We start from the raw sequence: 24,003 nt of genomic DNA, 5'->3' as shown, positions 1-24,003 counted from the left end.
TACTACTGAACTTGTTTCTGTTGTGAAATTTATAAGCAACCATCAGATGAAATTAAAACAAAATTTAGTGCTACAGCAGGTTTAGTTCAATCTCTGGTTTATCTGAAGAGATGAAAATGTATTTTAATCTTCGTATGATTAGAAGGATTGGTGGTGGTGGTGGTTTGTTTCTTAAAGAAAATGAGGTACTTTGCTGTAAGAAAAATTTGGAAATATAACCAAAATTCAGCTGGAATGAGCAGTAACAGAAAATTTACTGTCTTATGGATGTTGATTACCTGTTGACTTCAGTGGTTTTGCAGCAGGTCAGAGAACATAACTGCACATTTGACAAAGTCAATGCAACTAGAGTAATTCTACATCTTCGTAGGGAAGCCAAAGATTGAGAGTACGTCAGGACTGAAGTACGGTTTCCTTGCTAAAGATGGTGCCTCAAAGTTTCACTCCAGTCAAAAGAAAATCTTGACCGGTTGCTTTTCTGTGCAGCAAGGATTTCAGCACGTGTTGTTCTGGCATTCATTACACCCAGTACACTTGTTAAAACATTTACATTACTTCAAGAAATGCCAGTCACTGTCAGCAGTCAATAAGAAATGAGATGGAAAGCAGCTAGTCATGCGTTTTACATCAACTAACCACCAATCACAAATGTTTCCCTTTTTCATTAGGCAAGGTGATAGAAGTCAGAGTAGAACTGAATCAGCCCTAACTTCATTACCTTTGAAAGTTCTATTAAGAAACAACACTATCGCTGTAGTACAGATTCCCTATAGTCTCTGTGGTACAGATTACAAGGGCTTACACATAAACATTGCTTGCATGAACTGATTAATCTGCTTAAACTACAGAGAAAAAGGAGGAATTATTTTGAAGGAAATCACTATTATGATAAAGTTACAGAAACCAACAACATAGTAGTGTTTTTTTCCTTAACAGAGCACTTCTAAACTACACAAATATGTTGTGGTTTGTAACATGCTATGTAATTGCATCAGAGTCCCAATATTGTCTTTTTTTTTTTTTTTTTTTTTTTTTTTTAATAAATAGAGGGAGTAGAAGATTTTGTCCTAAAGTTACTTCAAGGAACCCAAAAGGTCATGCACATAACTCCAATTTTTCATGAATAGTTCCTGTGAGATAAACTACATCAGATATGCATTGATTCCCAAGCAACTGAGTGCCACCTATGCTCAGTAAGAGCGGCTGTCAGCTCAGCTGTTCTGATGATTGGGACTCTAATTCACAGGCCAACAAGAGAGGCAAGTGGCTAGGTTTAAATCAGACAGAAGGTCAGAACACACAAAAAGAAACAGAACAAACGGGAATTTAAGGAGATCTCCTAAAATATTAGAGAAGTGATTTTATTGACAAATGCATTACTGGCACATTGTTCATATCCATGACTTCCTGTCTACCTTTTAAATCCTCTACTAGAACATATTAAAGTATTATTTTTTCTGACAAAAAAAAATAATTAACGAAAGCTGTCAGAATATGTTATTTACCAATAACCCTAATGAATCGGAAGGAAACGGCATACACGCTGTTTTACTAGTAGGTTGTATAGGGTTTATGTAGCAGGGTTTTGGTAGCAGAGGAGCTGCAGTGATGACCCCTGTGAAGAACCCAGCAACTGCCCTCCATGTCAGATCAGCACCAGCTTTAGCCAGCTCCAAAAGGGACCTACCATTGGCCAGAGCCCAACTAGTGAGCAACACCGGTTGGGCCTCTGAGAGAGCAGAGGAAAAAAAATTGCTGTGCAACAGCAGCTGGAAGAGTGAGGAGTGACAACAGCCCTGCATGCCCCAAGGTCAGTGCAGCAGGAGGGCAGGAGGTGCTCCAGGCAGGCAGCAGCAGTTCCCCTGCAGCCTGTGGAGAGGCCCCTGGTGGAGCAGGCTGTCCCCCTGCAGCCCATGGGTCCCCCATGGAGCAGATCTCCACGCTGCAGCCCCCCCGTGGGTGGAGGAGCCCCCGGTGGAGCAGAGGGATGTGGCCTGGAGGAGGCTGCAGCCCATGGAGAGCCCCCACAGGAGCAGGCCCTGGGCCGGAGCTGCAGCCCGTGGAGAGGAGCCCACGCAGGAGCAGGGGGTCTGGGGGGAGCTGCTGCCACCTGTGGGGGACCCGTGCTGGAGCAGTTTGCTCCTGGGGGATGGACCCCGTGGCACGGAGCCGTGTGGGAGCAGTTCCTGAAGAGCTGCTGCCTGTGGGCAGACCCCACAGGATCACTTCCCATGGAAGGAACTCCACATGGAGCTGGGGCAGAGAATGACCGTGAAGGATCTGCGGAGAAAAACCATTAGGGACTGACCACAGCCTCCATTCCCCCCTCCCTTACACCACTCAGGGGGAGGAGGTGGAAGAGGGTGGATGGGAGGAAGGTGTTTGTAGTTTGCTTTTAGTTACTCACTACTCTAGTCTGCTAGTGATAGGGAATAAATTATATTTATCTCCCTATGTTGAGTTTGTTTTGCCCATGAGGGTAACATACATGTATGAGCGATCTCCCTGACCTTATCTCAACCCGTGAGTTTTTTTTCATCATATTTTCTCACCCTGTTCTGATGAGGAAGGGGAGTAAGAGAACAGTTGTGGCGGAGCTTAGGTAGCCATCAGTGGGAAACCACCACACAGACAGAAACATGAATGCTCTTACAAAAGCTTCTTCACAGTATGGCTCTCACAAGAAGAAATTTATTAACCATATTAAAATGTGCCAATAAAATCATTACTAAAAATAATTTCAATATGTTCAGTACCAGGAACAGACTAACCATGTGATGTTCAACAGAGAAAAAAAATATATTAATTTATATCAACATCTCTCTTCAATTTCATCTATGCCAATTAAAAAAATGCAATTGCATTTGTTACTGAAAAACTGAAAGATACAAAACTTGCAGGAACACTATTTACTCATTCACATCAAATCTTAAACATGAAAAAATTAATTTTTTTCTTTGTTAATGCGAGGAAATTAACACCCCAATTACATCAGTAGTTTGTTCCGTACCAGTTATTAACCTTTTCAGTGCTTACGTAAAGCACCAGACTGACTATGAAATACTCTTTGGTTTCTTCCAGCCATACCAACTCAACACAGACTTTACCCTCTGCATCTGCATAATCTGTGGTATAGACACAACCCATGTAGTCATAAAGGCTGGACTCCTTGGAAGACAGCCCCTTGGAAGACAGTTCCATGCAGACTGGGGCACTGAAACACCAGAAGGGCTTTCGGGCTTCATCCAAGAGAGTAACATCCATCACAAAACAGTCCTAAAACACAAACAGAGGAGATTATTTTCCTATGCCATGGCACAGTAAGCAGTTCTGTCCCTGACTTTAGGGAGAAATACTAAAGGTTCAATACACAGCAAATTTTGGTATGAAGGCTGAAAATTCAAAATATAATTGACAGTGTTCTACTGACTACTGCAAAGCAACAGATACTTAGAGGTTTCTTACAGAAATCAAAAGTACATCCTACAGGCATTAAAAACTGCCTTGCCAAACAGAAAGTTGCACTGCCAGCCTAAATCATTTTTTCTTGCAGATTTTTTAAGCCTTTAAAATCTGTGGTTCAAAATAATTAGTTACCTTCCCATTCAAATAATAATAGTCCTTTCAATATGAGAAACTTGAGTTTAAACCAAGGTACTAAACTTCTATGAATGCAGCAATGTTTGCAAAAAACATTCAAAGAGACAAGCCCTAAAGCAGCCAAAAAAACGCAATTACTCTTATACGCCAGCTATAAATGAAAGGCCACTCTCTGAATGGCTGCAAGCATCAGCTCCCAAAAAGGTATTATTATTACATTGTCTTCTCCTCCAAATAATTCTTCTTGTTTAAATAAAAAACTTGCAAATAAACATTTTCAACACTACACAACTACATCGCTTTCTAAGGCTAAAATCAGGATGGCAATTCTTGGCCACTTACAAAGTGAAGTTTTCACATATATGCCTTAAAAGCATACAGGCTGTATATCACTGCTAATAGCAGTTATTACCTATTCTCACCTGTTCTGAATCAATAGTCAATCAGACAATCTTAATTATATATATATTTGTATATATATATATATACATATATACACATGTATATGCATTACTTCAAGAAGTATAATTTGTTCCAAAATTAAACAATGCAACATCACCCACTCTATGCCAAGAAATAAATTTGGAATGCTTTGCTTTGGAGTATTATATAGCTGTGTTTCTGTAGCTTTAACGGTTATTTCACTACTACTGAAGTTTAATCAAACAATACCAAGCAGATGGCAAAACCTTAAGAAGTGACGTGACCTATAAAATTTTCCTAAGCTTGTTATTATAGACTATGCTGCAAATATACAGTTCAAACCAAATCTGATGATCATTTAATAATTTATATGACCTATAAATATACTTGAAACAAAGTAGTCTTAAGTGAATTCTATGGAAAAATTTGTACTGTAAAGGATCCATCGCCCTACTGGGATGGTGTTGCCTGTGTTCTAGTCACTGCCGGTGGGCAAAGTCCTTGTTCCTAACTCTGTAAAATTGGGTGGGTATCTTACACAGTGGGTCCATGTTTACAATAGTTACTGAGTTCAAGAGGCTCAGAAGATACAGTGTCTTCTGGGGATATCCTTTAGGGATGGGACTGGGTAGGTCAGGTTGATGGTTGGACCTCATTATCTTGAAGGTCTTTTCCCACTTAGATGGTTCTGTAATTCTATAATTCTAACAGCTACTATTTTGTGGTCTGATATCTTGCATTTCAAAGGCCAATTGTGAAAAGTAAAGCAGGGTGGCCCTAAGCATTTGGTGGATCTTTTTTTCCTCCATACATTCCAAAGTATCGGTACTTCAATTTTCATAAAATACCCAGAAGTGCCAGACAAAGTGTTTTTTACTGGAAGTACCAGAGAAAATTCAAATAAATTCAAAATAGTGTCATATTCTGCTCCTGTCACTGATTTTATTTGGCCTTCACGTGTTTTAAGAGTTATAGAGATTTATGTCAAAAGCTAAATTGAATTCTACCCACAGCTGTGTTGACATGTGCAAGCGCTCACCATAAAACAAGGGGTTTAACAAAGATTGATATGATTTATTTTTTTTCCTAAAAGCAAATATTCAGTAGAACTTATGCTGCAAACACGTAGGACAGAACTAAACTAGACTACAGGCTTAGCTCTCTGTTTCCTCTGACAGTTAATTTCCCAGACTGTTATATGATACTTACGATTATTTTTGTGGAAGAAAAAAAAAAATCCTGCCAAGCAGCTGTAAATCACCTGATTTCCTGATATCTGCCCAGCACAGCAACAAGAGTTCCTACCTCTCATCACACACTTTTCAGGGAAATGAAGCACACTGTATGCCAAGATCCCACTAACTTTACATAGGCATTACATGGGCACACAAATTACACAAAACATAGGCATTAAAGAAAGATGGCAAACAATTACTTTTAAAAGCATTTTCTTGTTAGCTTGAATTCCTTCTACTTGCCAACATACAACAGTCTTAACATACACAGAGAAAGGATTTGCTGTTCTTTGAAAACAAACACCTACCTCAAAACCGCCTGGTACAAACTGAGAGGGGAAAAATGCAAGTGAATTAGCTTGTCAACAAGGAATGTGAAGAAAAAAATGCTATGAGTAATTAGAGAGGGCAAACTGAATGGAAACTAATTCAAGCTCAACTGCAGTTGATGCTCCCAACAGATACACGTAGGTTACTAAGTTTTAATGATAAATTTTATATTTTTTGTTGCACAGGACAGCTGGTTGACGCTGTAAACTACAAAACAAGTATGTTAATGCCTATGAGCAAAATATTATCAGACAGTATTTCATTTCGCCCTAATGCAGGATGAGAAGGAGGATAATTTTCTTAATTGTTTTACTCTTTTCAAGTAATGCCAGAATCAACTGTTGAACAAAATCTTATTATTTTTTCAGTAGTGCTTAAATTACTTGTATTAGTATTTTTGGTACTTCTGAAATATCCATGCAGCTGAAGTACATTTAAAAATATGTGCCTTCACTGTTGCAAGATCTACAGAATACTCTTAATCTTCTTAGAAATCATTCTTTAGGAATTTTATAAAGGAGAACAAGTAAGAAGTCCACTATAACACAAACTTTTAACCCAGGCAACCCCATGTATGAGGCAATAGCTAGGTTCAGTCTCTGCCTGTGCCCACTGCCATTTTAATATTCTTCAATAGTTTCTAACTTCCATTGCACACACACACTACAACAGAACTGCACAGCGTTTCCCTTGGGGGTCAAGGTGTATTGCCTGCAATGAAAAAAGAAAAGGCACATCTGCAGTATATTTTTTGTCCAGTGCTTCCAAGCAATGCTGGTCAAACAACATTTTCAGCAAGCTGAAAGCACTGCAGTCATCATCATATATGCACAATTGGTCTATCATGCAACAAATCCTCCAGAACACAAAGAATTGAACTATTTTTCTCAACATTCACATGATTTTTACAATACTTAAATTCCTTTTTATTTTTTTCTAGGAGACATACCTTCCACAAATAAAAACATTTTAAAAAGTAGCACATTCAGGATGCTTAAACATCATTCTGTTTTGAGATGAACATTTCCAGAAACAAAAAGTATTTCTGACTGACCTTTACATTGCCTTTAAAGGCATCTGTTTCCCAGGATAAGCCAACTGTCCCAATAAGAGGCACGTGCTTCGTATTATCCTTTAAGCTTACAACTGTGAGCCTTAAATATCCATTTTCAATGTCACCTGAAAATATTAATAATATATAACATTATACATCTGCAAATCAAGCCCAGTCAAATATGCTATTTATATTCTCTCTCTTCTTCTCTCCTTACTTGCCACCTGCTCACCTGTAAGGAACTCCGACATACACCAACAGCTAGCTATCCAGCACATTATGGAGAACTTAAGTCACAATTTGGGGCTTTGCTTTTGTGATCCTCAGTAGAAGCAGCAGCTAAAATAATTCTGATTTCTGTATAAAAATCTGAAGGCCACCAAAGGCCTTACACAAGGATGCAAGGACTACATTCCGTATTTAATACTTCAGTCACATGCCACCAGCGCCTCCATTGCTGCCTGCCCCCAAAAAGTCAAACTTAATGTATAAAACATGAAATAAATGCTGAAATACCTTCCTCCTACCTCTCCTTCCCCCCTCCCCCCTTTATTTTTTAATTTTTCTGCTCTGTCTAGTTCTTCAAATAACCCTACAAAACAGGAAACAAGGACAACAATCAGCCCTTCCTGGAAAGCATACTGGGTCATTTAAACTGACAAGCACTAAACCCTGATTTGGATCAAGTTTTTAAATTATGATGCGTTTTTAAAGCTTCCTTTCTCTTCTTTCACAGAATTATTAAAATCACTTTATTATTATTAAACATAACTATTTCTTTGCTATGTCCTCCTCTCCTCCCAGAGAGAGACTGCCTTTTTAGCTTTTTTTTTTCCTTTTTTCTCCTGCTATTGGAAGAAAATTAAACAGGCAATCCAATGGTCTGTTTATAGTTTGGGTTATAACAAAACAAGCAAGATCTCTGATCACAAAAAATGCACCCCATCATGACAGAATAAAGTTTCTTAACAGGATTTCACTTCAACAATCTTATTTGAACAAGAGATACTATCTCTCTTCAAATAAAGAAGGAAGGCACTGGAGATGCGAAAGGGGAAAAAAATGGGGGGGGGGGGGTCAGGGAACAGAACCAAAAAGTAGAAAGTAGCTAATAGTCGCATGAGGCAGGTAGAAGAGAAAGAAGGAACTCATACATGCACACACACACACACAAATAAATAAATAAATAAATAAATAAATAAATAAGAGAAGAAAAAGAGAAGTTGCTTGCCCATGGTTCTCCATCAATAAAGCCCAGTAGCAGCAAGAAGCTGAAGACAGAAGCAACATCAAAAAGGCAAAAAGCCTTTGCCTGGTGGCTGCTGAAAGCAGACTGCTAGAGGCAAAGTGACAGAAAAAGACTGAGCCCATAGTTTACCACAAAAGCCAGAAACGTCTCTGAATTGGTACCATGGGACCAAGCAACACCCATGAGATGCTGGAAAGACATCAGTCAAGTAGGGAGTCCAAAGAGCAATGTGTGGAGAAAGCAGCTCAACGCATGAGAGGATGCGGAAGCAGATGATTGCTCAGTACAGACACTGTCTAGAACAGGAGTGTGAATGCAGTCGAACCATCTTGACTATGACCAGAATGTATTTGGTATGGTTGAAGGAAAACCACTGAATCGTTGAGGTTAGAAGGGACCTCTGGAAGTCATCTCGTACAACCCCCCTGCACCGTTGAAAAGAACCTGGCCATATCCTCTTTGCACCCCTTTGGGTACTTATGAAGACCAAAAGCCTCTCCCTGGAGCCTTTTCTCCCACTGGCTGAACAGTCCCATCTCTCTTGGCCTTTCCCCATACTGGAGATGCTCCATTCCCATCATTATCTGTGTCAGACACTCTCTAGTAGCTCCATGACTCTCTTGCACTGAGGAGCCCAGTACACAGGGGCCACAGCACTCTGGGTGTGGCCTCACCAGCAGAAGGGGAGGAAAGAACAAGCAGAATTCACTTCCAGGATCCAGGTCAGCGTGCAAAAAAGAGGTGTTAAGTATGGGTGATGCCTACCCATATGGTTCAGTTCCAAACTTCAGTAAATCAAATCCAATGACAATATTTCATTCAAGATGAATATTCAAGCTTTACAAAAAGAACGTTAACAGCCTGAGCTTAAAGATGAGCTTTTACACAAGAGATTTTAAATGACATCAGGCAACAAGCATTTTTTTCCAAAGAGCTATGCAGCTTTCTGCAATTCAGATTTGAATGGATGCAGCTATTCTTCTCACTTACTCAAAACAAATTAAAGTTTTAATGGAATAAGGACAGATTGAAAAAAAAAAAAAAGAAAAAAAAGCACACTAATAAATTAATGTAGCCCAGCACAACAGTGTTATTGCACAATATTAGTAACACCAACTACTGCACTGCTAGATGGGCCACCTGGCTAAGATGCACGTTGGAAATTGCCTGTTGCAAATACTTCTCAACTTCAAGCGAGAATAGAAAGAAGCACTGCAGAACAGCAGGCAGATAGCTAATTACACATGGGTTAGTTAACCCAATCCTTATAACCATTTATTACTTTTATATATATATTAAAGCTAGTCCTGGTATGCATAAGAAAGAAAACATACTACTAGAAGTACTACTACAAGAATCAAAGTGCTAATTACTTACATGTCCCCTTCCTCATCCCAGTCAGATAAGAAAGAAAATGAAATTAAAGGGCAAATAAAGCTCTGTTAAACATGGATGAGGCAAATTAGACAGGTTTCCCTTCAACCTGATCTGTAATTTGTTTCATTGGTACAGTTCAGAGTTTATGTAAGACAGGTAGAGCAGTAAATTGGCCCTTCAGTCAACACAGCTTAAAGGGAACAGGCACTTTCAAATAAAGGGAATACCAACATGGAGAACATACAACATGTAGTCGAACCTCAGGGAAAGAAATAATAACCCAAGAGTTCACAGGCACTTATTTTTGCTAAAAGCATGCGATTTTGATTTGCTAACCAAGCCTTGTTGTGAGTTATAATTTGATTGTTATTTTCACAGGTCAGGCTGTGCTTGATGCTAATTCTGGTGGTAACAACAAGCCTTACCATGCTGAAACGGTCATTTAAATTTGTAAATCAATCTTCAAGGTCGAGCAAAAACTTTCCAAACACAGGATGGGATATTTTGCAAACTAATCTTACAAGCGCTCCAAACACACAAAGATCACCCCCTTACATTTGTTTTGCGAGCACAGCAAAACTGACATCAAACAGGAATAACACTGAGAAGCCAAAGCTTAAAGTACCATACTGCTACAAAGCTATACTTAAACAGATGAAGAACTAGGTAAATACATTGCAAGGATGTTTATTAAAAACCTAGATAGTATTCCTGATTTCTGGATGAGTTATATGAAAAGCTTGTCACGGCTTCCTGAAAACAAGAAAAGTTTTCTAATACATTCAGTTTGAAAGCTTTTAGCATATTCACCCTACAGTATCTGTCAACAAGACCATATTAGCAATTCAGTTTAAATGGAAGGAAGCATAAAATAAAATGCTAACAAACAGCCAAAACAGGGTGCCAAAACAGCCAGCTACTGCAGTGCAAGTATTAAGAACAAAAAAAAAGATCTGAAGTCATACACAGTCCATCCACTTGGTTCAATGAAGTGTGATATAACTTTTTTAATTTAATGCTCGGAATCTTGCAGAAAGAATTGAAAACAGAGCAAGAAGAATGAACACAGCAGTAATGGGCACTAATGAAAAGCAGACAAAACTAAAACTGAACTTGAACAAATAAATCAGTAGCTCTCTGGAATAACAAATGGGCTTTCCCTGGTAACCTAGATGTGTCTGTAGCTTCAGAATGTAAACAAATAAATAAGTAAAACCTCAGTATAATAACTCACAGTTGATCTGTGTCTTAGACTGTGAAAACTGCCATTGGCACGTCATATTCATAATTTAAAGTAACTGTGGATTGGGTAGAGAATTTTAAGAAACAGCAAGACTTCTCACTATGTGAGAAACCTCCACGTTCCAGCGTCATCCAACAGAATGAGACAAGGAGTGTCATTAGATGGAGCCTAAAAGCAAAGTGCAAACCATCAAATACAAGAAGATGGTTATTAATGTACAAGTATATGGAGGAAAAAAGACAACAGATGAGCTTGTTGCCTGCAGAACCATGGCCTCAGCTGGCTGATGCCCTCTGAGAGCAGAATGCAAGGCCTGCTTCACAGAGTTTAAGGACACAAAATCAAAACAGCCCAGAAAAAAATACTGATCGTAAAACAGATTTTCTAACTATCAAAGTGAGATGGCATCACAACCTCAGGTCCTGGACATTTGCTACAAAAACTTGCCTAAAGATCAGCTTAATCTTTAACAGAAGTAACTCCTAAGTGGGGAAAATAAAATAAACTGACACCAAAAAAGCAGGTGTCTCACATCTTGCTCTCTTGTGCAGCTGTACTGCTAGGAGCCTAAAATTTTCATTTTTATAGAACAAAATGTAGCTTTCACCTCAAAAAAAAAAAAAAAACAAAAAACCAACAAAGAAAGAAACAAACAAAAATCCACCCACACCCCCTGGCCAGTTTACAGAAGAAATTATTCTTTTTCGGAGGGCATAAAGAGGACTCCTGTAATAACAACGTCTCAGGAGAGATTTCTGTTGCTTCATGGCTAGAAATTCACTGAAGTTTTATCCTTATAAGTGTTCCCGTATTTCAAGCTTGGAGCTTCAGGGAATCTGAGAACATGCATGTTTCAAATCCAAAGGACTACAATGCTGCATACCAGCCTACGGTCCCAGTGACAGTTCTATTTGTTACAGCACTGTGAAGCAGTCAAGCCTGGTAGCAGTGCCCTCTACTGTCTTCTTTAAAAGCAGTATTTTCTGAAAAAGGAAGGCTCATTTGTACTGTTATTAGAAGAACAGTGGGAAGCAATAATTAATTTACAGTGTTTCATTGTTTAAGATCTAAGAGTTGTGAAAAAATATTTATGCTTGAGTAAGTAATTATTTTCTGTATTCTGTATCAGTACTTTCACTATCTGGGATATAGGACCAGATTTGATGGGACCTACTATTTAAAAAAAAAAATCACTGAAAAACTGAATCTTATGCAATAAACGAGCAAGATTTATGTTTTCTACAGTTTTGCCATTCACATAGTTGTCATTGGGGCGCTCAGTTGTTCAGCAGGCATATTATATCATTAAAGCTCAGCTTTAACAAGCTACAGTATTTACGTATGAGCACACATAAAGACTTTGCATTAATTGCCACCAAGAAAAACGCATCCCTAGCCAACTTTGCAGAATTTGTTGGCATAGCTGTATCTGCATAAGCTACAGGATGAAGAAATAAGCAGAAAGCCCTCTGTCATCACATGAAGCTCTGCTGCAAATGTAAGACACCAGCAGAAGAGATCTTTGCTGATAAAGCTTATTCAGGATTGTAACAGCTACCCCAGGAGGACTTTTATTCTTAGAGCAACACTTGTACCCTGGGACTCTGCTGATCGTAAGACAGCTGTAATGTAGCTGCAGGCAGGGCTGTGTTAAAGTCAAGTCAAAGAAAGATCATCCATATTTTTGGCAAAACCCTAGTGAATTATTAAGTTGGGTTGTGCATGAACAATAGGGATGGCTAAGAGTATCTTATTAAAACAAAGAAGAACTGAAAATTGTCAGAAAGGGCAGCCTTAAACTTGAACTAAATAAAAGCCTTAAATCTTAAAGTCCACACAATCTCCCACAAACATATTGAAATATTCAACCTGTCAATGTACCTAAAGTATACTTGAGAAAAATTCTACAAAAACATGACCAAGGAATGTATAAAGACAAACTCACTTTCCCTTACAGTAAATAAGTAGGTACGAACACCTGCCTGCATGAAAAGCTGTGCCGCTGCATTATTACCTCAACACTGAACCAAACTAAAATACCCTTAAAATTCGCAGATGTTATAGCTCAGGCCTGACATTATGTTAATGTAATACTGGACAGACTTCATACAGAGCAAGCTTACAACACCTCACCACACGCCATGCAGATATAAAGAAATAATGAAACAACAACAACAACAAAACATAGCTTACTCTAAAAATCCGTTTCAGTTTCTTCCCTTAGAAGAGAGAAACTGAATCTGAGAGGGGAAACATAGTAGCAGGGATCGTTTTAAAAACAGGCATTACTGTTCTGTCAGCTCTACCTTTTCTGCAAAAGAGGCTCTTGAATGTTCCACACAGGTAAGTACAGCTTCCACTGTGCATATCGAGATGTAGGTCGTAGTCATGCAGTCCATATTCTGGGTCAATATCATCCAGCATAGGTTTGTTAGATGGAAGGACATATTGACTTTAAGTAAAAAAAAAAAAAAAAAAAAAAAAAAAAATGGAATTAAGAAACAGGGAATGACTTAAAAGAGATACAGTATATAACCCGCACTGAGAGATTATAGGAGGGGGAAAAAAACATTACAAAATACAAATTTTCATCTTTGCCAATGCTTTTGAAAGTCATACATTTCTAGTTCACCATACTTTTTTAATAGTTTACTAATAAGCTCCACAGTCTAGCCAAAGGCAGTAAATATGACAGTCAAATTTTAAAGGCAGATCTGTAAAACTCCAAAATATGGACTTGTTTACACAAATTTTAAAAAATGCATCATCTTATCTACAAATCTAAAAGCCAACTAGCTATAGGCTTCTCTAGAACATCAGTTATTCAATAAGCTTGCCTGTACCTAGCCTAATAAACTACTGCACACAGATGATCAGAAGAGCCCAAAGCCCAGAGGCAACTGAGCAACAAAACTCATCCTTTTTGTTACTGAGACTGCATTAAGTCTTACCTTCTGCGTGAAAAGAGTCATACTAAGTTATAGGAGGAACATAAAACTACCACTAGCACATACAACTGAGCAGAAAGTTGAGTGGGTAGGATGAGAGGTAAATAAAACCCCCAAATCATTCTCTATAGCTAAAAAAAAATAATTCCCATATTTTCAAACCATTTATAGTGTGTAAACACACACAATACACTGGAAAACAGATACCATAACAATGCCTAATAGCATAACAATGGCAACATTTTAGTATAAAAATAGTCCTACACCTTTGTATATAGTTACCGTAACTTGTTAATATTGAAGAAGAATGGTCAATTACTGCCTAAATACAAACCTCTTATCAGCAACCAATTTTCATTTTAAAACCCAAAGTTTTACTCAAAAGGTTATCTTTATTACCCACAGAGGAGGAAAAAAAAACAACTTACACAGTAGCAGAACCCAAAGTGCTTCTCTCAAGAAGTTGATGATAATGAAGACTTGCCATAACAAAAGCAATTTCATTTTTTCCCTGAAAAGTTAATTAAAGTAGATGTATTTTCATCCAGAAATACTCTTTTTCACAAGGTCTTCCTGAGCATTAAAATTCATAGATAAATGCTGCTTATTACTCTGCTAGTTATTGTAATAATGGCAGGATGATTTAACACGTGGGCAAATACTCCTATAACTGCAACTCTTTTCATGGAAGTACAGAATGTAGGTAAAAAATCACCACATTTCTGCATTCTGGGGAACAGCAGGGAAACGCCAAAGCAAAAGTTATCAGCAACAATCAATGAGTCTTACTTCTCCGGCTTCCACTTATCACCTCAAATGGGATAACTAAGAATAATCAAACAGACCTTACTCCCAGCTGCTAAATACCTGAGCAGCAAACGTAAGGAACTATTTGCAAAGAGGGCTAACAGTGAGGAATACAGAGTTATTTAATAGAAATACTGAATTTCAAAGTAAAACCCTAGATGTCTTCACCAGATTATGTACTCCTGGGATAAGGGTAAGACGTGCCTTCCATTGGGCTACATGGCTTAAAGAAAACTTGAAAGCTCATTGTGAGAACTAAACAGAGCCAAAGGTATCTATTTACTTCAAGATCACAGAATGTTGATTTCAGCCCTTATTTTTTTAAAGAAAAATGCATTTGTAAGTCCTACATTTGCGAACATGTAGACCAATGGTAAAAGTGTTTACTGTTGCCAGACTCCTGAAAAGCAGGTGACTATTGTTTCCATCTCTCTGGGTTACCCCCACTCCATATATTATTTTTAGCTAGTCCCATACTTTTGTAATGCAATATTAATGCTATAAAAGATATGAAATAGGTTTATTACTCACAGCGTCTCTCAGCCTTTCTCCATCCAACTAACAGAAAGCCCACATAACCTGTCTGTGGTTGTCAAACCTGCCAGCATCAACCATTTCTGTTACACTGCTAAGCTCTGTGTAAAAACCAAGATGTCTGGCATTTATGATTATTACACCCATCTACAGTTAAGTGCCTAATGTTACTCTGCCCACATGGAGAGTAAGAGCAGCTGTTCAGAAAATTAAGCAGGAAAAATATACTAGAGCGAGACACTCGGTGGTTAACAATTTAGTGGAACTTTTGTCTGAACCATTTCCAGGTGCTGAAAGAGTTCTTTTTCCAAGCACAGGAAGAGGTAACACACTAATAAAATGACAGGGACAGCAACACAGGGACACCGGTCTACTAAATATCTGAATATCCAAAGGAAATGGTTGTTCAGTTATTGGAGCCCTTCAGAGATTGAGACAGTCAACAATAGGCTTGCACAGGTCAAGCAATTCCAAAATTCCTAGGAAATGGACACCTTCAAGTAAGGGTGAAGCATATATTCCTTCTGTGGTTTTAAACAATCCCTCTGGTAACTGTGTACATTTGAGGTAGCAAGAGTATCCAGTTGAAAATAAGAACAGTTTCCAGAAACTTTCATAGGCTCCCTGAGAGAAGTTCCTGGCCAGTGGCAAATAACATCATTAAACCTACCTCATTGCCACGGCTGGGACAGCAAGGAAGGGCTGCCACCCCTGAATTCAACCCAGGAACAGAAAGTTTGAGACAGTATCCAGCGCACAGATGCAGATTCCTTCAGAGCTGAATTCTGCTCTAGATGAAGACTGCTCTCTAAAGATGCCCATCTTACCATACAGCTCACAGACTGACCCCTGAACACAGACACTTCAGTTAGGCACTTACTACCAAGAACTGAGTATCTCCCCAAGGGCACTATTTACAGCATTCCTTCTGCTGGCAGAGGATACGATTACCTGGTGATGTAGACTGAAGGAAGCAACTAGCTTCCACCTTGCTTTGTGGGAATTTATCACTTTGAGTAAAAGGGACAAGGCTAGGAGTGAGAATGGGGGGTAAGAAGCATCACCCTCCTCAAACTATTCTATTTAGAACGTCTTTGGGATATCAAACTTTGACATGTGAAGACTGCAAAATAAATACAACTGAACACAGAAATAAAATCATTACAGTATCTAATATACTGATACATAACTGTTTTTTCACTTAGAGGATTTTTTGTTTGGAAAGTACAGATATACCTGTGACATCTCTTTAAAATACAATCAATCATCAATTTGCTACCCCTACCTGTATTTTCCTGCTTTTAATTTAGACAAGATCTTTTAAATCCAAAGAGAAAAGAAAGATGAAAGGGGGGAGGGAGGGACGACAAAAAAAAAATAATCAAGTCACAATAAAGTACAGAAATAAAAATGTTACTCTACCTTCCAAAGTCCTACTAAGAGTCCGGGATCCAGACTGAAGAGCTGGACAAGCTTATCGGCCCCAAGTGTTACATTACTTTCAGTCAGGTTAGAAAAATCATATTCAGCAATTAGGGAGCGTCGACGGGGTCTTTGAAAAGAACATTCAGCAAATAGCAACAAGTTTATGGCTCTTTCTTTATGTAAAAGTTGAGTTAAACTTCATTTTTAAATCTGAAGTTCTGACTAACAGCACTTGAGGAAAACTATTTTCAAAGTACTCAGCATACACAGCAATAAACTTTACTTCTAAACAAGAAGTAAACAGATCCTACTGGCAGGATCTCAACAGCTAAGAGGAAGAGAAATAATGCCACCACAAGATTGCTTAATACACTACTTTAAAAACATATATAAAAAAAGAGAGGATAAACAAATATGCTTGCCCATTTTTTCAATATATCCACAGAAATCTTTATCGTTTGGTTATAATAGTACGCTGGTACCAGATGGAGTCATGAAATATTTCAAAGTATGAAGCTAGCTACTTGGAAGGCAAATTTAAGTCCCCCCACAGAAGCAAAATTCCAAGGAAAGATCAAACTGCCTATCTAATAAATCATGAGCTTCTAACACAGGAAATTTTCCTTTGAGAAAATTATTTATAGATTTTTCATTGTAATTAAAGCAATTTTGCTCCTTAACAGCATTTTATTGAAGTTCATACTTTTGCAGGCATTCTTATTGGCTAATGAGGCACAACAAGCAGAGTCTGTGTCACATACTCAGAATGGGGAAAAAACTCTTTTTACAACTCTTCACAGACTTAAGCTCCTAATGGATTCAAAAACGTTCCTAGATTTCCCAGTAGTTTCACTGCACACTGCCAGGAAGACAGAAACAGACAGCAACTTCCTTACATTGGCTGGAACTGTAGGATTTGCAGCAGGGAGGGACACTAACCCTTTCTATCTTTAAGTCAATCAGGCTGGTGGCAAATACTTTCCCAAAATCTTTGCATGAGTTCCTTTGTTTTAACATTCTGAATACCATTCTAATAATATTTGGGAAATCATCATCTTCATGCATATGCACAATCTCTAACAACCCATGATTCTGGAAATACACCAATTGACTGAAAGGTTTCTTTTACTACTTTCTAAGTATGAATCATCATCTTGGTAGAAACAAGTACATTCTTCAGATAATTTGACTGGTACACTTCTACCTTTCTCACCTTTTTAGGCAAGTACTCTGCTTCTTCCAATGGAAACCTGGCTTTGTGTTTTTTTTTTCTTTCTTTTTTTTTTTTGTTTTTTTTTTCAGGTGATCAACAAAACTCTTTTCACAGATCTACTGCTAGGGATATGGTTTATTATTATTATTATTATTTTGGTTTGTTGCCTGATTGGTTTGGTTGCTTTTCATCTGAGATCTACTGTGTAAGAAGTGTGTAGCTGATACTGCATATACTAAAACCCACATAAGACACAGACCTGGAAAATTCCTTTCCAGCAACCAGATAGATACTTCAGATACACATTTTAAATGTAGTCATCTTTTCTCATGAAATAACACCAGAAGAGTCTCATACACACTTAAGTTATAAAAATAACAGCCAAATCCTTCCTTTTCTATACTTAGCGTTTCTAACACCTATCCTGCATTGTGTATCTCTGCTTCATTTGTATCTCTGCTTCAGACTTAGCTTCCCAAGGCAAGACCTGTTTACTAGTTTGTATGGCAGTAGCTTGTGTTGGCAGTAGCTGCATTAACCCATGAATTAATGTCACCGAGTACTGGATTATATCTATTCCTTGCTAAAAAGCTGTAACTGTGGACAAGCAGGACACGGGCTTTGGCAGATCTATCAGAGAGGCTTTCTCACAAAAAATTAACTTGTTAAGTCAAAACAAGTTTAGATAGCTCCTATAGACACTTTATCAACCAATAAAAAAAAATAATCTTATTTAAAAACTCACCCATTCTTGCTAGGAGCTTTGCTTTGGTCAAGAAGCAATGGAGTCACTCCAAATAGTTTTAGGCTCAACAGGATGTCTAAGCATGGCCAACTTGCGCTATACCAAAATATAGTAACAGATGTGTCCTTAAAAAACAGGTCTGCCTGCTCCATTACATGTTCCTTTCCATTTCTGTCCTTCAGAACAATCATCCAGCTCAAGCCAGAGGCTCTGATATTCAGGAATAGAGAGGGAATGGAGGTGTTTAGAAAAAAATATTAATATTGTAAAAGATTCTCAAAACGACTATGCTTAAATTATGCTTCTAACAAGGTTTTTAAATTTCTATTAACTGTTACTTATTTAGGTCATTAGTCAGCTGTAGTTCTATCTTCACCTCATGATATACAATTTATAGCTCTATTTCCCAGTCCCCCCGGCTTTCCAAATGCATTAATGTTGTGTACATTGTTCTTGAGTAAATGTCTTTGGTGACAAGCCATTGCTTACTTTATAGCTTTTTTGATTCTATTTGGAAGACCTGTATACAGATCTGCAGGTTTAACAAGTTGCATTACTCTAGTTGTGACAGCAGCTGTTTGTTTCAAGATGTATTCTTTCTTCCAGTATCCAGGCTTTCTATCCTGTATAGGAGCACAGCTCAAGGGACCAGTTTCTGTCTGCACAGACTTCACTTTCCAAATTGTCCGTTTTGGTGGAAAACAACCAGAATAGATTTTCAGCCAGATTCCACTGATAAAACATAATACAAGGGAAAATAACATAAATGTCAAGAGTTACTTAATTATAAGGACAAACCATCAAGTCACTTCAGCAATACATCTTATACGCAGCTCGCAGATACCACTAAGCATAATGTTGTCAGAAAAATATAAAGTCCTAGTTTATCAGCAAACTGGGCTTAATCTAAATCTGAATTTATAGAGGACCAGAATGTGTAGCCTCCTAGGTACTAGTCCAGAAAATGCAAAGGCACAGCTTGTGCAGTTTTGCCTATGGTGATCTTCAAACAGCTCATATCAGGTCAGCTCCCCTGGTGCAAACCTGAAAGCTCAGGAAACAAAAGATGCTAGATGTCAGCATGTCTCATGAGCTTACGAGGCTATCTCAGAGGACACAGACTCTGAACACATTTCTTCTTCTGAAGTATACATACCAAGTGAGATCCACTTGTGACTTTCTGTTCCACCAAAGCAAAAAAAAAAAAAAAAAAAAATGGAGGGGGTAAGTTACCCAATTAATTCTTACAATATGCCAGCACGGTTGGTAAATATCACAATTACATACAAAGAAAATGTTTGGCTAGTGCTGTAGAAAGTAGGATCATTTTATCTGGCGAACTTCCCACTCTTTTGTGCTTCTCAATAGCATACCAGATCACGTGTTTTTAAAAAAACTTTCCCTAAATTTATGCTGCTACTTCCTTCATAGACTCTCCCTTAGACTCACTGATTTAAAAAAAAAAAAAAAAAAAAAAAAAGGTACAGATTTGAAAGAAAGCTATCAACAGGAAAAAAAGCAAAGGTAAGTCTTGTCTGTCTTCCTGAAAATGTAAAGTGCAGGATGAAGCTCAGAGACAACACAGACATACTGTGACTTGAATGAAAACTGATTAAGCTTAAGCAGTTGCTTTCAAAAATTCCATCCCAAAATAACGATGCATCCTCATCATAGAAAATGAACTTGTGAAACCCGTGTTTTAATAGCTCTTACTCAACAAAAGCAATCTGGACCCCTCACGTCTCTCACACAGACCCAGACAAAAGAGGGTGGAGAAGGACAGTTAGAATCACTGATGTTTGACAGAGGTATCATTGTCATGCCAACCCCTTCCGCACTCTTTTGAAGAGTTCTGGATAAAATGATCAAAGAAACATCCAACAGGAATGACGGTTTCATCTCTTTACTGTTAGGAAAAAAGAGGGGTCACATTTCTCTCCTAACCCACAATGATCTCTAGGACAGCACAGAGGTATTGAGTACAAGACATTAAAAGAATCCAAACAATAATGTGCATTTAACAGTTTCCAATTAGATTTCTATTTCTGAAGTCACACAGTCAACAAAACTGTGCTAAAGGAAACTAACAGCAAAAGAAATCAAATTCTCAAGAGAAATTCTCTGCAATTTATCAGCAAGATTACCTTTACCAGTCCTCACTTATCCCCAGGCAAACTTACGTTAATGTGCTTTGTAATGCATTTCTTCTCCCTCCTTACAGCATTAACGCATTCAAGGACTAAATGCATCCATCCCACTACCTCCTGTCCAGGAAAACCATTCCAATTTCATCAGCTACTGAGAATAAGCCTCCACATGCCCATAACCAGACTTTGTTACTGATGCAGAAGTACTCAAAGTACCCAAAGACAAAGCACAGCATTAGGTATCACAGATGCACCATGCTGAAAGACTCACAGTCCTGTTGCATCAAGAGCCATTGAACCGGCTTGACAGTAAGTACCTCCAGGACAGCAGAACTATCCTCAGAAAGACACTCTGTCTACAAACAAGGGCAGATTTGTCACAGAGATGTGCAGGGACTTCAATTAAAACTTCTGTTAATGTTAATTCACCAGAAGATTCAGGGACTCAGGAAGGTCCATAGAAATCCAACAGGAAGACGTGACCTGATCTTACAGAACCAGCCAGTCTCCTAGATAAGGGAAAGCATCTTCTTCTTGAATCACATTTTTGCCTACACAATAATCTCTGTTGAGATTAAAAAATGGAAATGGACAGTGTTGAGATGGAAACAGTTCCCCTTGATAGCTACAACGATTTTACCTTACCTTACTACCCCGAAGTTGAAAAAGCATATTAAGATATATAATTTGCATCAACTATACCATTTTTACCTAAATGGATGTTCTGACAGCTTAAAAAAAAATCTGGATTATGAACTTTCCTTGAAATTCATCAGTCCTAAAGGTGACAATGTTAACTAACTCACTGTTCCAATTTTAGCAAATAAGTGAGATACAGTTGCAGCAACTTACTATTTAGGAAGAGATTTTCTCATTTAAACAACACGGATGCAGCAGAATACTGGGAAAAAAAAAGAAAAAAAAAAAAAAAAAAAAAAAAAAAACGATACCCAGGAATGCTAGTTACTTCACACAAACTAAGCTGTCTTCTTGATTGTTTCACAAACCAATGGTGATACTGGCTCTTTTTGAGCTCTGCATAAACAATCACTTACAAGATGGTTGTCAATATTTACTTTTGCCCTTTTTGTTTTCATTTAGAAGTCGCCAAAATCTGACAGAGAGAGCAACAGATAAAACCCATTAATCAATCACTTGACTATGTCAAATCCTCTGGAAAGAAAAAAAAAAATGATAAAGAGCTGAAGAAGTTGGACTTCAGAAGTTATGAAAGCTGTAATTCTACAAAGCTACTGGCTACACACCTCTAAGGGCTGCCTGAATCAATGACCCAGCACAGGTGCACATGAATACAAACAGAAATATATGCAAATTTTATAACAACATAAATGCTAATAGCAACATTTCAAAGCACTGTATTTAGTTTTCGCCTCATAACTCCCATTAAAGTTAATAGGGCTTGCACAGCTAGAATTCCATGCAGCACATTGTACTGTGAGCTACGCAGTACATTTTCAGCAGAGTAATTGCCAGTAGGTACATGCACCAGTGCTCTGGCATCAGCAGAACTAAATTAGAAAGACTCGTAGCTCAGGTAAACTCAGCTGCTGTGCAAGAAAGACTAACGCGCTTCCCTTACTTGTCATTGGCCAGATGATAGAAGCGCTTGTTCACGCAAGAGACGCACAGCAGGGATACAGCATCCAGATAGGAAAATATCTTCACCAGCATTTCTGATGGCATGCTGGAAAACAAGAAATGCTGTTAGACTCGCCTGCAAATTCCAGAAATGACAATGGCAAAGAATTTTAACCCCGAAACTGAGCAAAAAGAAAAAGAGATTAAAACTACCAGTTCCCAGATCAAACCTCAACCTCAAGAGTTAATTCACAACGTTTGGGTTCTAATTTGTCTCTCTGATCTAAAACGTGCTTGAAACAATTCATCACAACCTATTCAAGTGGCACAGGACATTACATGAAAAGTTATGGGTCTGCATTTTCATTAAACTTCAACCCAGCCTGACATGAAACTACCTCATTCAACTCCAGCCTCTTGCTGCTTGTACCATGATTTCACCACGCAGTCCGTGAGCATTTCCCAGAACTGCAGATACTCACTCGCCCCCTGACTGTGCTGTCAGCTCACAGGATGCATCAGCACTGAAATGTCCCAGTCAAACAGTGGGATCGTGCTATACCTCATCAAAATCTTCAAGCCACGTGTGTTCAGAGGTCTCACACAGCTCTAATTTATGTCAACAGGAAGATGTGAACTTCAAACTAAGAGTTGTGTGACATCTTAAAAACATTAATGCTTCTGTGTGTCTCCCAGGCTGCCTGATGAACTGCAGGTGCCAGCCACAAAATCCCACTTGTGATGTTTCTTTGCAGGCTAAGTAGAATTGCAACAGAGCCTTCAGAGAAGACACCATCATTTTTTGTATTAACTGACAAACCCTTTGAGTAGTACCTGGTAACAGCACAGAATTTAAAAAAGAATAAAAGTATTTTATACTCTAACTTTTTAGAGCATGGTAATACAATAAAATCAAAATCACCACTGAAAATATAAACTGCTGTGAAAGTCAACGCCTCAGCCATGCCTCTTTTTTCCAACAGTATCATTTAGAACACTTGCTGATTTATAATACTTTATTCCAGAACTATATAGATTTCAAACATAGAATGATAATAATGTCGATACTCCAGGGTTTGTATTAAAACTCAGTAATTCAGTTGCACTATCAGAGAGGCAAGCATGCCAAAACTTGCATAGTTATTTACGTGAAAGGATTCAAACAGCGTAAGCCCCAAGCAGTTACTGCATTTATGCCACAGAAAATTTAGCAATGATCCCTTTAAAAGCTACAAATTGGTTAAAATAATATGCTTGATCTCAAATTCTCAGCAGTAGTTTTCACACCCACATTATTTTTCTTTTGATGGAAACTTTTTTCTCATCTTTCACACAAACCTAACAACATAAGGGATGGCACAGGCTATACAATGGGAAACAGAAAAATGACTAACACAGAAAGCTACAAATGTGTGAAACAAAGGAATTAATCTTCCCTACAAAATACTTAGGTGCTTTTTGTAGAAATGTAAAATATCTTTAAAAAGAAAACAACTCACGACTATTTTAAAAAGTGCCCTTTCAATGTCAAACTGAGAGAGAAACATTCCCTCTGCAGCATGTTTGCAGCAGCCACTTCCCTCTCCCTTATCTCACTCCACCATTCTAAGACTACCTATAAAAACCAAGAATCATCAAGAGAAACATCAGGAGTTTAATTCCAAACTGGCTTTTCTTTACATAATACAATAAGAATTTTTATTTTTAAGGATCATCACATCCCATGACTTGCAAAGGAGTTGCTGAAGGCTGCGTATGACTTGGGTCCTGAGGTCAACTCAGGATCCCAAAGTAGGTCAGGAAAGCAAATCTCCTTTTCAACTCAGAACATCTGACAAGAAAACGCCCAATGCATTAACTTAATAACTGTACACAGTGAAAAAATTGCTTGTACTCTGCAAGGGCTCTTACAGTCTTATATTGAAGACATACTCACCTCTCGATGCACATATTAGCTTTTGGTTTTATGGGAGGTCTCCAATATAGACTTTTAATTTTAGTATTTACAGTTTCAGAATATTCCCCAGGCCTGGCAGCAAAGCTCCTCGATGAATTTCTAGAAAGCAAAAACTGT

The 24,003-nt window shown here is 38.1% G+C and overlaps 1 protein-coding gene across 1 annotated transcript; it reads right to left on the bottom strand.

The window, feature by feature from the left end:
• Positions 1-2,990: 2,990 nt before the first annotated feature.
• Positions 2,991-22,034, bottom strand: FBXO15 (F-box protein 15). The gene is made up of 8 exons (XM_032182722.1): positions 21,931-22,034; positions 18,673-18,915; positions 18,184-18,393; positions 16,223-16,352; positions 13,888-13,970; positions 12,818-12,963; positions 6,643-6,767; positions 2,991-3,276 (listed from the first exon to the last, which is right to left on the bottom strand). The coding sequence occupies exons 1-8, from the start codon at positions 22,032-22,034 to the stop codon at positions 2,992-2,994; spliced, it is 1,326 nt and encodes a 441-aa protein (XP_032038613.1). The 3' UTR covers position 2,991.
• Between the last annotated feature and the right edge of the window lie 1,969 nt (positions 22,035-24,003).

Source organism: Aythya fuligula, chromosome 2, assembly GCF_009819795.1.
Source record: "Aythya fuligula isolate bAytFul2 chromosome 2, bAytFul2.pri, whole genome shotgun sequence".
NCBI lineage: Eukaryota > Metazoa > Chordata > Aves > Anseriformes > Anatidae > Aythya > Aythya fuligula.
This window is presented reverse-complemented; position numbering and strand designations above follow the sequence as displayed.

Coding starts and splice junctions, on each gene's coding strand:
- FBXO15 (XM_032182722.1), bottom strand. CDS start 22,034: ATGCCATCAGAAATGCTGGTGAAGATATTTTCCTATCTGGATGCTGTA. Junction 6,768..12,817: donor GAGCCTCTTTTGCAGAAAAG/GTAGAGCTGACA, acceptor TAATATTTTCAG/GTGACATTGAAAATGGATAT. Junction 3,277..6,642: donor CCTTTAAAGGCAATGTAAAG/GTCAGTCAGAAA, acceptor TTTGTGTTTTAG/GACTGTTTTGTGATGGATGT.